The following is a 13,216-nucleotide window of genomic DNA, read 5'->3' as shown; positions in this document are numbered from 1 at the left end:
TCCTAACTGGCGATATCTTCTCTGAACAGAATTTACCTCTACATCCTAAATCACAGGTCTTGAAAATGAGACCATTCTGAATTTTGCATATGACCTTGTGAGTTCTCTACAAAGGATAGCTTGTGTAAACGATATGGATTAAGATTCATTTTACTAGACCATGGCTCTATTTCTTACAAACAAGTTAATTACGTTTACGGTTCTACCAATAAACATTGATGAGTATTTCAAGAGGTTCAATCCACATAATGCTTGTTATCTATTTCCTGAGTGGTAAACCTCCCACAGCACACAGCAATACATGTGACAGGCTGTCTATATTCAGATATTTCGGATGACATTCCTTTCCACAGTAAATACAAAAGAAAAGTTTCCATCCAGCCCTGCCCTGAATGGGGTTCCCTCTCGGTTTGAGAAATCCTTTGTTGTGAAAACAGATGCATGTGAAGAGGGAAAATCTATGATTATATACAGAAATGTGGTGGCATTGCAGACGGTGTTTCCTGTAACCTTTTCAGCTAGCCACAATGAATGGAAAATCAACATCATTAGGAGTCAGACATGGTGACTGCACACTCAACTACTAAGGTGACTGTGTTGCTGTCCATGGTGCTGAAATGCATAACACATCCTACCACAACCAGCCACAGACCATAGGTTCATTTCACATCGCTAATATACAAGATTGCAGTCACTGTTATGTAAACACTAGAGCTGCAGCTAACGATTATTTTCAAAATCGATTAGTTAGCCGATTATCCCCCCACTTTCTAGTTTAAAAGCTCCTCCAGTCTTTCTACCATTTTCCCTCCCAGGAATGCTGCACCTTTCCCATTAAGATGCAGCCCGTCTCGGCTGAAGAGCCAATAGCCGACTGCGAAGTCAGCCCAGTTCTCCAGGAAACCAAAACCTTCCTTCTGACACCAGCTCCGGAGCCACTTGTTAAGCTCCCTCGACTCGCGCTGTCTGTCCGGAGTGGCTCTTGGCACCGGCAGTATCTCTGCAGCCCTAGTAAACACTTTTATTTTTAGCTGCTACAGTCATCTGTACACCACCGTCTTTCCATTTATTCGGTTCCCTGTACTGAATTTGTTCTTCCCCCCCTAAATGTATATAATTGACTCCCGTACATGCTTCTTTTTCCCAGGTGACACCAGCGCTTTACAGCCTCATGCACACTAGCAGGTTGCGTTTAAGCCCAAATAGAAGTTATCTGGTAAGTATAAACAACTTTATGCTTGCCAGATCACTTTTTTCTGTGCCGGGCTTAGTCGCGTTTATACGCAGTTACACGCGTTTAGCTGCATAAAACTGGGCTAGTCGGACCCGGAATGCAGAAATTTCTATTTTGGGTAAACTGACCTAGACTAAAGGCACCTAGACGCTGCTGGACGCCTAGGTGTGCATTCAGTCATAGAAATGCAGTGCATGAGTCCAGGTGCGTTTAGCAATGAGCTCCAAGTGCACCTGAACTCAACGTTTTGGTACGTAGTGTGTATGAGGCCTGACAGATCGGCAGTGGTCACCCAGAGGTGATTGTGCCTACTATAAACTACTACTACATCTGAACAGTGTCATTCTTTAATTAGCATAGATCATGTTTATGATGTTCAGCCTCATTCTCACGATGCGAGAGGAGCAAGATCAGGAATGACCTTTTAAAAATTGTGATGCCTACATCTTAGTTATGTTCCCTGTTGACATTGCGCTGTGTGTGATGGAATATGTGGCTTCTTATGTAGAGACATGATTGATTTTGAAAGTGCACCCCTGGCTAAAGGGTGAACGAAACCCAAAGTTCATAGTCTAACATGTATGGAGGCAAGACTTGAACAAATAAATAGAACTTGGGTGGGAATTACTAAGACATATTTATGCAGTGATTGGGGTAAAGTGGAAATTTGGGGCACTAATCTGAGTTTTGTCGGGAGTCTTTATTCTGCTTTGTACAAATGAAGATCACCAGCACTTGATGACTACTTATAAATTCTTGTTTGTATTTATTTCCAAAAGGTATCTATGTCACCCTGATGAAGGAACCCTGGTGGCCCCGCAACATTGTTTTTTGCACGTGACACACTTCTACAAAAAAATACTAACAAGAATTTATAAGTATACATCGAGTGCTGGTGATCTTCATTTGTATTGCACGATGCCATCTGCAAGCACCACCATTATTGTATGATCCTAAACGCTGTAAGGAGTGCAGGGGATACATCTGGATATTGCCTTAATTCTGCTTTAGGCTGGGTTCACACCTAGGCGACAGTATTTTTTATGCATGTTTTTGTGCATTTCATGTGCATAAATCAAATTGTTTTTGTGAGCAGACTGTAGCTCATTTATGTTAATGAGCAAACATACGTAAAAATGTGCAACAACACAGCAAACGCGCGTTTTCAAGTGTTTCGTATTGAGTCTATGGGGCCAAAATGAGCTATAATAGAACAAAAAAAAAGCTCATGTACTTTTTCCAGCGGCGGTGTTTTGCTTATTGCCACAAAATGCTGAGATGTGAACTGGGCCGTATAAATGAATAGGATTTTGTTTAGGGAGTTTTTTTAGGGAAGAAAAAGCGCTACAAAACGCTCAGTGTAAAGGATTCTTATTTTATTTTTTAAAGTGACAGCTATTTTTTAGCAGAGTCCAAACAGATTTTTTAAAAATTGCAGTCAATCAGCTAAAATAAAGTCTCAAATCTTTACATTAAAGCTTTTTAAATTGTGCCCTAAACCCCAAAACTATCCTTACAGTCAAACTCTGGAGTTTGCTGTGTAAAAAACATATAAACATCTCAGTTTAAAAACATATAAAGTGCATTGCTAGTTGTAAAGTTAGTGAAAGATGTTGCAGATTTCCAGACATATGTTGCGTATTGAGAATCCTTTACATCACAGGCACTTATCACATTATTAAAATGAAATGTGTAAACGCCATGTCTGCAAATGTTTCGAGGACTTTTCTTTTTTTTTTCCAGATCTAGCAACTTTATGTCCAGCACGTTAACCACCACTCCATGACTAAGTACGTCTCAGTTTTGGGAGAAGTGACTATCTCAATGTTATTTTCGGCTCTGGTATCCACCGTGAAGTTTTGGGTGTTCTCACTTCTCCTGTATTCCATCATTACCATACAGCCCTTGTGTGCACTGTGGTTTTTAATGATGTGCTCCTCTTTTGATATAAAGTTGAAGAAATATAAGGTGTTATGCTGCAATTGAGAAGCAGTCTTGGGTAATTTTCAGTATAGAATCTAATATTTGAAATTGATTTGTTTTGATTTTTGTGGTTTTTACAGTCTAGTATACATGGATGTGGGTGTATTTCACATCATACAACAATTAGGAATCCAACAGGAAGAGTAAGATCCCTATCTAAAGTACTTGCAGATGTGCAGATCTGGGACTTCACAGTTAAAATCTCTACCAAAAAAAACATTTTTAGGTGCACAGCTGACCTACCAAAATGAAAAGATGCTGGAGATAGTTCTTAAAGAGGACCTTTACCCATATCTTTAAAATAACAGACACACCTTTAGAAATGCTTAGTAATGACAATCTACAATCACATACTTCTAGATAATTGCCAGCTTTGTATTCTTTGCATTCCTTATTTCTCTTTTGTTCCCCAGTCTTCTCACAATGTGTAGAACAACAGATCCCAGCAGGCCTCACAGCAGCAGTGGAGCAGAACAGACAGGGTTAAGTCCGTATCCTTTTGAATCCACAGACAGAGACCGGCCTCAGCGCAGCCTCTAGTTCACCAGTCAGCGAGGAAGAGAGCATGCAGCCTTCCCACCAACACTTACAAAGGTCCCGGGAGGAGCCGGCATGAGAGGGGAGGGAAGGGGGAGTACACAGGCTGTTGCTGAGCAACTAACCCCCTCCCCTCATGTGTCCTTTGTTCTGGAGAGGCTACAATGGAGAGAAGCAGCAGACATGTCCTGGCTTGTCTCGGTGCTCCTTTCTCCACACAGATTACTAGCTCTATTACTTTCTGGATTACTGGCACATGTGACTAGACATGCAACTAGGACATGTGACCATGCACATAATCTCAGGGGAGAAAAATGTACCCCATACGTCTTTAAAATGTAAATTCCTTGTAATCGGCTTACAATTATAAATAAACAGTGATTTTAATCAATGCAATTGTATTAATTTTATTATAAAATAAAAAATTATTTTAAGGAAGAACATTTTTTTAAAAAAGCTGCAGCATGACTTGTGCTAAACCATGTGCAAATGACCAGTATTTTACAGTATTTTTTTTTTTATTTATTTGTTTTATTAGTACAACGCAAAAATTGATGCTGTGTTATAATGATAAAACTACATTTTAGCGTATGGCAGTTTAGCATAAACAACAGCCAATTTAAAGCTGGTTGCTAACAGTTACTTTGTTCTGGCCGGTCTAATATTTATTTTAAAAAAAAGAAAATTTTAACTAGTGTGCTACCAAACACAAAAACTACATAAATATTAAATTTTACAGAAACTTCACAGACAGAAATGCATACTTAAAGTGTATGCACAGGCTACCCAAATTTACCGCCACTTCTCACTATCCCCCTCTAGAAAATTTTTCCCAGGATTGATTTTCCCCATTTACTCATTATTCCTTCTGACAAAAATCACCAGACTTATACAATTCTTGCAGGGGCAGCGGTTGCTATTCACATAGAAAATGTCTTCTAGAACTACATCTCCCAAGAGCCCTTTCGCTACACAAAGTATATGGTCAGGCTCTTTGGAGTCAAGAGAGCAGCATTTTTTGCTGCAAAAGAAATCAATGTGTGTGTGTGTGTGTGTGGAGAGGAGTGGGGATAGGTGGAATTCTGTAGTCTAGCAGCCAGGGCTGACAACGCTGGGAGGGATTTCTAAGAAGAAACATAAAAGAGTGGCGGCAGAAAAAGATCAAGTGGTTCATGAAATCTGCCTTCTAGTAGAAAAGGAACTATGTTGTCAGTCAAAACAGTAATTTAGGAGCTCACCGAGTTACTGGTCAATCAAATGGTATGTTTCTGTACTTGCAGCATTTTTGTTGAAGATATAAAACATGTGGAGATCTGCATGTACTGCAGAGATGTACTGAAATTGTGTTTTGTTTTTTTTTATTTTGCACTGACATATACTTTAAGCTTTTAAATATCTGTTGATTTATGAAAACTATGTAAAAACAATAATACACTTTTAAAAAAGAAAGACACGCCTTACCTCTTCATATTGGTAGCCATCTTCAGATCCCTCAGTAATAGTAATTTCTATGCTGGGATTAAGGAACTAAACCAAAAAAAAAACTTGTTTTTTTTACTTTTGCTTTTACAAAAGCATTCACAATACAGTTCATAAGTTTATATGGCAAACAAACATACGGTATATCTTTCATAATATGGTCAACAATATAGAAACTACCGATATGTTGTAGAGGAGATCTTAGTTTACAATAGTCAGGACAAAGGAAAGTGATTGTTCACAGTGACTGAGGAATTTCTGTACTTTGTCATTTGTCTTTTTTGTAACCATCTCAGTTGTCTATCCCATTCGAAACAGAACAATTTTTACAACTGCACTATGGCCCAATTGATTTGGTAGTGGCTTTGTCATTACATATGATACCAAAAGACATGTACCTAAAGACTTTCTTTTAGTGGCATTCCCTTCTAAGATTTTTTTTATTTTTCAAATACATTTCAAAAGCCGAAATAGGCTTATTTTTTGCCGTTTACAAACAACAAATGTTACCCTATATACAAATAAATATTGTATTCAGTGATTTGTTCCGTTTATCACAAATAAATATATTTCGTTTTTTGCTAACAAGATGCCACGAATATACCAAACATGCAGAGTATCAAAATGACGTGAAATGGCAAAAAGGTTATGGTACCCAGAATTGTCTATAGGCGACATTTTAAAAGAAAACTATGGCCAAATCTTTTTTGGCTTTAGTTCTCTTTTGGGTCACAGGGTTACCAATGTCCTCCTGTGACCCAAAATGCAACAGATAGGGGGGTACTGCCCGTTAAATGCTGACAGCGCACAGCCGCACTGCAGCCAGGAAGTATCCCGACAATATTGTCGGGATCCACCCTGTTACCTGGTTGACAGCTGGGGGCAGAGACAGACTGATTAGTTTATCACTCACTCCGCTGTCTTTTCCTTTCAGAATGTTCCCTGCCCACCTACACTATATTGCCAAAAGTATTGGGACACCCCTCCAAATCCTTGGATTCGGGTGTTTCAATCACCTCCATGGCCACAGGTATATAAAAGCAAGCACCTAGGCACACAGACTGCTTCTACAAACATTTGTGAAAGAATGGGTCGCTCTCAGGGGCTCAGTGAATTCAAGCGTGGTAACGTGATAGGTTGCCACCTGTGCAATAAGTCCACCCGTGAAATTTCCCTGCTACTAAATATTTTGTGGTCACCTGTTAGTGGTATTATAACAAAGTGGAAGCAACTGGGAACAACAGTAACTAAGCCATGAAATGGTAGGCCATGTAAAATGACTGAGCGGGGTCAGCGTATGCTGGAGCGCACAGTGCACAGAAGTTGCCAACTGCCTGTAGTATGGTGTGGGGTTGTTTTACATGGGTTGGGTTTGGCCCCTTAGTTCCAGTGAAGGTAACTCTTAAGGCATCAGCATACCAAGACATTTTGGACAATTTCATGCTCCCAACTTTGTGGGAACAGTTTGGGGAGGGCCCCTTCCTGTTCCAACATTACTGTGCACCAGTGCACAAAGCAAGGTCCATAAAGACATGGATGAGCGAGTGTGGGGTGGAGGAACTTGACTGGCCTGCACAGATTTCTGACCTCAACCCAATAGAACACCATTGGGATGAATTAGAGTGGAGACTGCGAGCCAGGCTTTCTCGTCCAACATCAGTACCTGACCTCACAAACACGCTTCTGGAAGAATAGTCAAACATTCCCATAGGCACACCCTTAAACCTTGAGGACAACCTTCCCAGAAGAGTTGAAGCTGTTATAGCTGCAAAGGGTGGGCCAACTCAATATTGAACCCTGCGGACTAAGACTGGGATGACATTAAAGTTCATGTGTGTGTAAAGGCAGGTGTCCCAATACTTTTGGCACCATCTCCCAACCACAAGGAGAAACAGACGAGGGGGCGGGCATGCGTGCGGCCGGAGGGGCGTGTCTGGCAGGGGGGCGGGAGGGAGCTGCCTCTCCGCTCTGATGTCATCCAGAGAGCAACAGCGTGCGGGTAGGTGGACGGGCGAGGGGGCGGGAGGGAGCTGCGGCCGGTCTTCACATGTGAAATTGAATTACATGTGCAGCTACCCCGAAGGTAAGACCTAGCGCTATCTTCAGGGATGTCTGTAATATAAGACCTACCACCGAACTAGGTCTTATTTTCGGGGTAGGTCTTACTTTCGGGGAAACACGGTACATAGAAACACAGAAGAAACATAGAAGAGTGGCAGCAGAAAAAAGATCAAATGGTCCATCAAAACCTGCCTTTTAGAGAAATCCATCCAGAGGAAGATGAAATCGCCTCTTAGACAGCGGTCTCCCTTCACCTCCTGGTTCCACTGACAAATGTAACATTTTGGTTTCCCATAAGTTTCAGTCCCAGTTATAAACAAATGATTAATTACTAAGGATACTTGGGCTGATGGTCATATGATTGTTGTGTGCTTTGTTTACAATCTTCCTACTTTCCAGTCTGTGTGGATGAAATCTCAGTAGATTTTAGAGGCAGCAATGGCAATAGGATTAGAAACTAGGACGTAAGCTCTTTGTACATGGCCTACGTATATATGGCTTCCCAAAAGTGCAACCCGCCAATGCAGCAGTGCCGTCCGTCCGTTTTTCTACTACGGGCGAACGGCAAGAGGTTAAAAAAAAAATTATGTTATACAATGGCACAAGCAACTCTGATATGTAATGTATGTATACATTGCTGAAATGGTTAAAGCCTATCTTTCAATACAAAAATAACCCTCCTGTTGCAGTGGGGCTATACTCCTGCACTGCAAGGTTTAACATCTCACTTTTGTCTAGGGAAATTCTTTAAAACAGTTTTACTTTCCTGATGATTGCTCCCCCAGCAGTCAGCACTCACCTCTCCCCCCTCTGCACCCCCCAGATGTGGACACTGTATTAGCTGTGATGACTTCAGCGGGCAGCGCGGTCCCCAGGGTGGAGGGGAAAGAGGCTGCAGGCGCGGTTCTTGGAGCCAGCGGGAGCGGAGGATCAGGTATGTAAAACTGTTTTAAAGAATCCCCCATAGACAAAAACAAAAAGTTAACCCTTGTAGTGCAGGAGTAGCCCCAATGCGCAGGTACAGTAGATGTTTTTGTATCCGGAGATAGACTTTAATTACTTACAATTAGAGGCTTTTTTAATGTGATCATAAAAGACAGAGCCAACATGTTTTTGTTTGCGTTTAGCAAGAAATTCCCATGCACACCTTGTTAATTTGCTCAATTAAAATTATTTAAGCATTACGTACAGTTCCGTCGATATTTAAAATTTTCACCATTTAAAAATTCAACTGAAAAATAAAAACTGCCATCTATTGAATCTTGATATTATGGAAAGAATTAACTATTTGGCGATAAAAGAAAATAATTATACAAAATTTAGAGCCTCAAAAGCAACTCAGGCAAATGTGTAATTTCTTCATTTTCAGCGTGATAATCTTCATGCTGAGATCATTTGAATGCTAGCAAGCGGACAACAAACAGCACTTACTGACTATAACAGCTAAATGAGCTCGCACTGTCTAGCACCTGTGCTTTACACGATGCAGATGGGAAAACTGTTGCTTATCACAATAATTCAGTAAATAGAGTAATAACATGTTTGAAATGGATAACACCGAGGATCCTGAAGAGCGTATCCTATAATCAGAATTCATTTTGTAATTACAACTATTCCGTGATGAATCGTCTTTATAAACGTAGAGGGTTTTGCTCTGTCCCCTTAACATTTGTATCCAAGAAGCATCTATTGATGCTTGTATGGACTTGGCAAGACTGTGTTTATAGAGAACATCGCTTACAATTGCTTTCTCACTGCGTCAAATAGAATTGCAATATGAAATGCTTGCCAAAGTACTCCAGGAAAACAGTCCTGTTCTCTTGTCCAACATCACACTGACTGCCTATGATTCTCTGGCAGGCAGGTCTGTGGATGATGTGTCACCTAGGGTTCTCCCATACACATAGTAATGAGCTTCAGTGTTATGGATGAAATGGAAGACACTCAGAGTTTGACTTAAAGGTAATGATATTTCAAAGAATCCTTCAGGATAGCCATGTAGATGGCTGGTTAAAACCTTTAATAGGAAACAGAAGTAGATACTTGTAAAAAAACCCTACCACAACCCTGTGAATGAATTTAAAGTACACTTCCGCCACCAAGGGCACGAGGGAAACAGAATAAATATCATGGCAAACAAAGAACTAGAGGAGTTACTGGCCACAGGGTGGGAACTAGGAATGCTGTCCTGGAAGAGTCCAAAAAAACACCATTAATGGTAAGTCTGGGAATTTCCCTAGTCATCTTCCATGACAGCTACTTGACAGGAAAGACGAATGTAAGCATACCTCAGTGTTCTGCTGCTTGCAGAACTTTCCTGCCAAAGGTCAAATCTTATTGAGAAAGCACCATCACTCTGTAATGCCTCATGATGGTGTTTTGACTTGACCATACCGCTGCTCATGGATTTGGTCTACCAGGGCATCTGATCTCTCTGCCCAGGAAGCCTTCAGTGACCAAATTCAGTGGGCTCACAATGCACCCGTAGTCTGTAGCCCTTCATTCAGGTATATAAATGAGAACTTAGAGGCCTGAAGCTCTTTTTTTGGCAACTAATCACTATTAAAAAGGTGGCTAGACCGAAATTATCTCATGATTTCTAGGTAACATAATAGACATCTACACACATCCAAACAATGGAATTCTTACCCCCTGGTATTCTTAGGATAGTCACAAATGGATGGCAATACTATCACCTGTAAATTATGAAAGGCCAATGTCATTTTAGGGAGGTACATTTGATTTGGCCTCTTTCGAGATCCAATTCTATCAAGGAGTACCGTCAGATAAGGCTCCCTTATAGACAACACCTTAGAAAGAGGCCACCACCTTTTCCAGAATGGTAGGTTTATCCTTACGGCGCCAGAAAGAAAACATTTCCAGATTCATGCATATACAGTCATGGCCAAAAATGTTGGCACCCCTGCATTTCTGTCATATAATGCACCACTTCGCGCAGAAAATTGTTGCAATTACAAAAGTTTTTAGAATTCTCAGGTTTATTTCTTTTGTTTACATTGGTATGACACAAAAAAAGTGGAGAAAAAAAAAAAGCCAAATCTGACACATTCCACGCAAAACTCCAAAAATGGACTGGACAACATTATTGGCACCTCCTCAAAATTCCAAAAAATAAATTGTATTCCAAGTTTTTGTGGAAAAGCATGGACAATCTCAAGGTTACAAGTCCATCTCCAAAGATCTTAATGTTCTTGAGTCCACTGTGCGCAACATTGACAAGAGGATTACAGCCCATGGCACTGTAGCTAATCTCCCTGGACATGGACGAAAGAGAACAATTGATCAATGATTGCAACAAAGGATAGTTGGAATGGTGGATAAAGACCCTCGATCAACTTCCAGACAAATTCAAGCTGACCTTCAGGCACAGGGTACAACTGTGTCAGCACGCACTATACATCACCATCTGAATGAACAGGGACGCCATGGTAGGAGACCCAGAAGGACCTCACTGCTGACACGAACATAAAAAAGCCAGATTGGAGTTTGCCAAAACTTAAATGAGGAAACCAAAATCCTTTTGGGAGAATGTGCTGTGGACAGACAAAACAAAATTACAGGTTTTTGGTAAAGCCCATCATTCTACTGTTTTCACAAAAAGAAATTAGGCTTTTAAAGAAAAAACTACAGTCCTTACAGTCAAACATGGTGCAGGTTCACTGATGTTTTGGGGTTGCTTTGTCGCTTCAGGCACTGAATGTCTTGACTGTTTGCAAGGCATTATGAAATCTGAAGACTATCAAAGAATTCTGAGGTGCAATGTAGGGCCCAGTGTCAGAAGGTTGGGTCTCTGTCCGAGGTCATGGGTCTTACAGCAGAACAATGACTGAAAGCACCCAGAAATGGTTTCAGACAAAGAGCTGGAGAGTACTGGACTGGCCAGCAATAAGTCCAGATCTGAATCCTATAGGAGCACCTGTGGAGAGATCTTAAAACAGTAGTTGGGAAATTACTTCCTCACCAAAGAAACCACAAAATGACTCATCCACTCGCTAGTTATATCTCATCTTGACTATTGTAACTCCCTCCTCATTGGCCTTCAACTACACAGGCTATCCCCCCTTCAGTCTATCATGAATGCAGCTGCTAGACTTATTCACCTAACCAACCATTCAGTGTCTGCAACCACGCTCTGTCAATCTCTCCACTGGCTTCCACTCGCCCCAAAGGATAAAATTCAAAATATTAACAAACACTTACAAAGCCATCCACAACTCCACCCCCGGCTATATCTCAAACCTGGTCTTCAAGTACAAGCCTAACCGTCCGCTCCGCTCATCCCAAGACCTCCTGCTTTCCAGCTCCCTTGTCAACTCCTCCCATGCTCGCCTCCAGGACTTCTCTAGAGTCTCTCCCATCCTCTGGAACGCTTTACCCTAACCTGTCCGTCTGTCTCCCACCTTGACTGCCTTTAGGCATTCCCTAAAGACTCATCTCTTCAGGGAAGCCTATCCCACCTCAACCTAACCGCTCAACCGTCACATTCTCAAACAATTCATCCCCACACAGCTACCTCCTCACTTGCCCCTCCCTTTTAGATTGTAAGCCCTCACAGGCAGGGCCCTCCTTACCATCTTGTTTTGAATTGTGATTGTAATGTCTTCCTTATATTGTAAAGCACTGCGCAGCTGTTGGCGCTATATAAATCCTGTATAATAATATGCAAGATGCAAGTTCAGACTTCCCTGGCTACATGCTCATTCCAGGTCCATGACTCACCGATGAAGTTGAGGCTAGGTTAACACCTAGGCAAGACAAGACACAGAGAGCGCCTCCATCGCATACAAACTTTTTAATAAACGAATAAAAGAAATGGTATAAAAGGTACTCGCAAAGGACGAATAAAAACAGGCATAAAAGGGTCAGAACGAAAGGTGCATATCCACCGGCTGTTCAGATGCCGAGCCGTTTGTGCGCGTTTGTCATGCGTTTTTAATCATGCGTCTGTTCATTGAAAACCGCGCAGTTTTCAATGCATATAGATGTCTATGAGGCCCAAACCGCGCAACAACAGCCCAAAAACCGCTCCTGCACCTTTGTCTGTGTGAGAAACTGCAAAGGTGTGAACAGACTCCATTGACTTTAATGTGAATCTGTGCAATATCGCGCAACCCAATCCGAACGATAAATCGCCTAGGTGTGAACCTAGCCTGAAAGGTCAGTTTACCATTTAAAAAAACAGGTCATTAAAGTGGAAGTTACAAAAATAAAAATTGCAGAGAACTTTCTTTTGCCAAATACTTCCTTTCTACACTGGACGGCACACGCGCAGAGCAATGTACGCATTCCCCTCATTCACAGCATATCTAAGATACCATGAATGAAACCGATGATGGAAACGATGCATAGGAATTACATTATCAGTGGCCACCCAATGGCAGAAGGAGATGCCTGGGAACCCGGAAGTGGTGGAGAGGTCGTGGTGAGGAACAAAGCAGGGGCTGAAAATCCATCCATCAGTGCTGGAGGAGGGCACCCTTGTAAGGTAAGTGTGCCTTAATGTGCAAGGTATGCTGTGCTAAAATCCACCATTCTCACAGTGGTTTATTACTGCTTTAATGGCAGTCATATTTCTGTACTGACAGGTTCCCTTTAAAGCAGAACTATAGTCTGCAAAATACTCACTTCTGCTCCAATGATGTGACATCTATTGCCCAGCTTCTTCCTAGTGCCTGGCCTTCGGTTGTCCTGATTGGCCAGGGGTGAATGGGCAAAGGGTTGGTTTGGTTGGGGGGGGTAAAGAGGAGATCAACGCAAATCACATGCATGCACCGGAGTCCTTCATTCCAGCACCAACAAATAATATTGTGAACAGGCAGGTAAGTGTTTCTTTTTTTCTTGCAGAAGAGTCATAGCATGTCCTTTCTGTAATACAGAACCTGAATACTTGCAGTCTTTTGT

General features: G+C 41.5%; 1 protein-coding gene across 1 annotated transcript in view; it reads right to left on the bottom strand.

The window, feature by feature from the left end:
* LOC108784722 (sperm-associated antigen 16 protein-like) overlaps positions 1 to 13,216 on the bottom strand; it is an 89,975-nt gene that overhangs the window by 76,028 nt on the left and 731 nt on the right. Inside the window, exon 2 of the mRNA XM_018553605.1 lies at positions 5,216 to 5,262. Coding sequence (XP_018409107.1) covers positions 5,216 to 5,262 — 47 coding nt within the window. The remainder of the gene's footprint in view (positions 1 to 5,215; positions 5,263 to 13,216) is intronic.

The sequence above is a fragment of the Nanorana parkeri genome, unplaced genomic scaffold (genome assembly GCF_000935625.1).
Source record: "Nanorana parkeri isolate BGI_ZX_2015 unplaced genomic scaffold, ASM93562v1 scaffold125, whole genome shotgun sequence".
Taxonomy (NCBI): Eukaryota; Metazoa; Chordata; class Amphibia; order Anura; family Dicroglossidae; genus Nanorana; species Nanorana parkeri.
The sequence above is the reverse complement of the archived record's forward strand: the minus strand, read 5'-3'. Positions and strand labels throughout refer to the sequence as shown.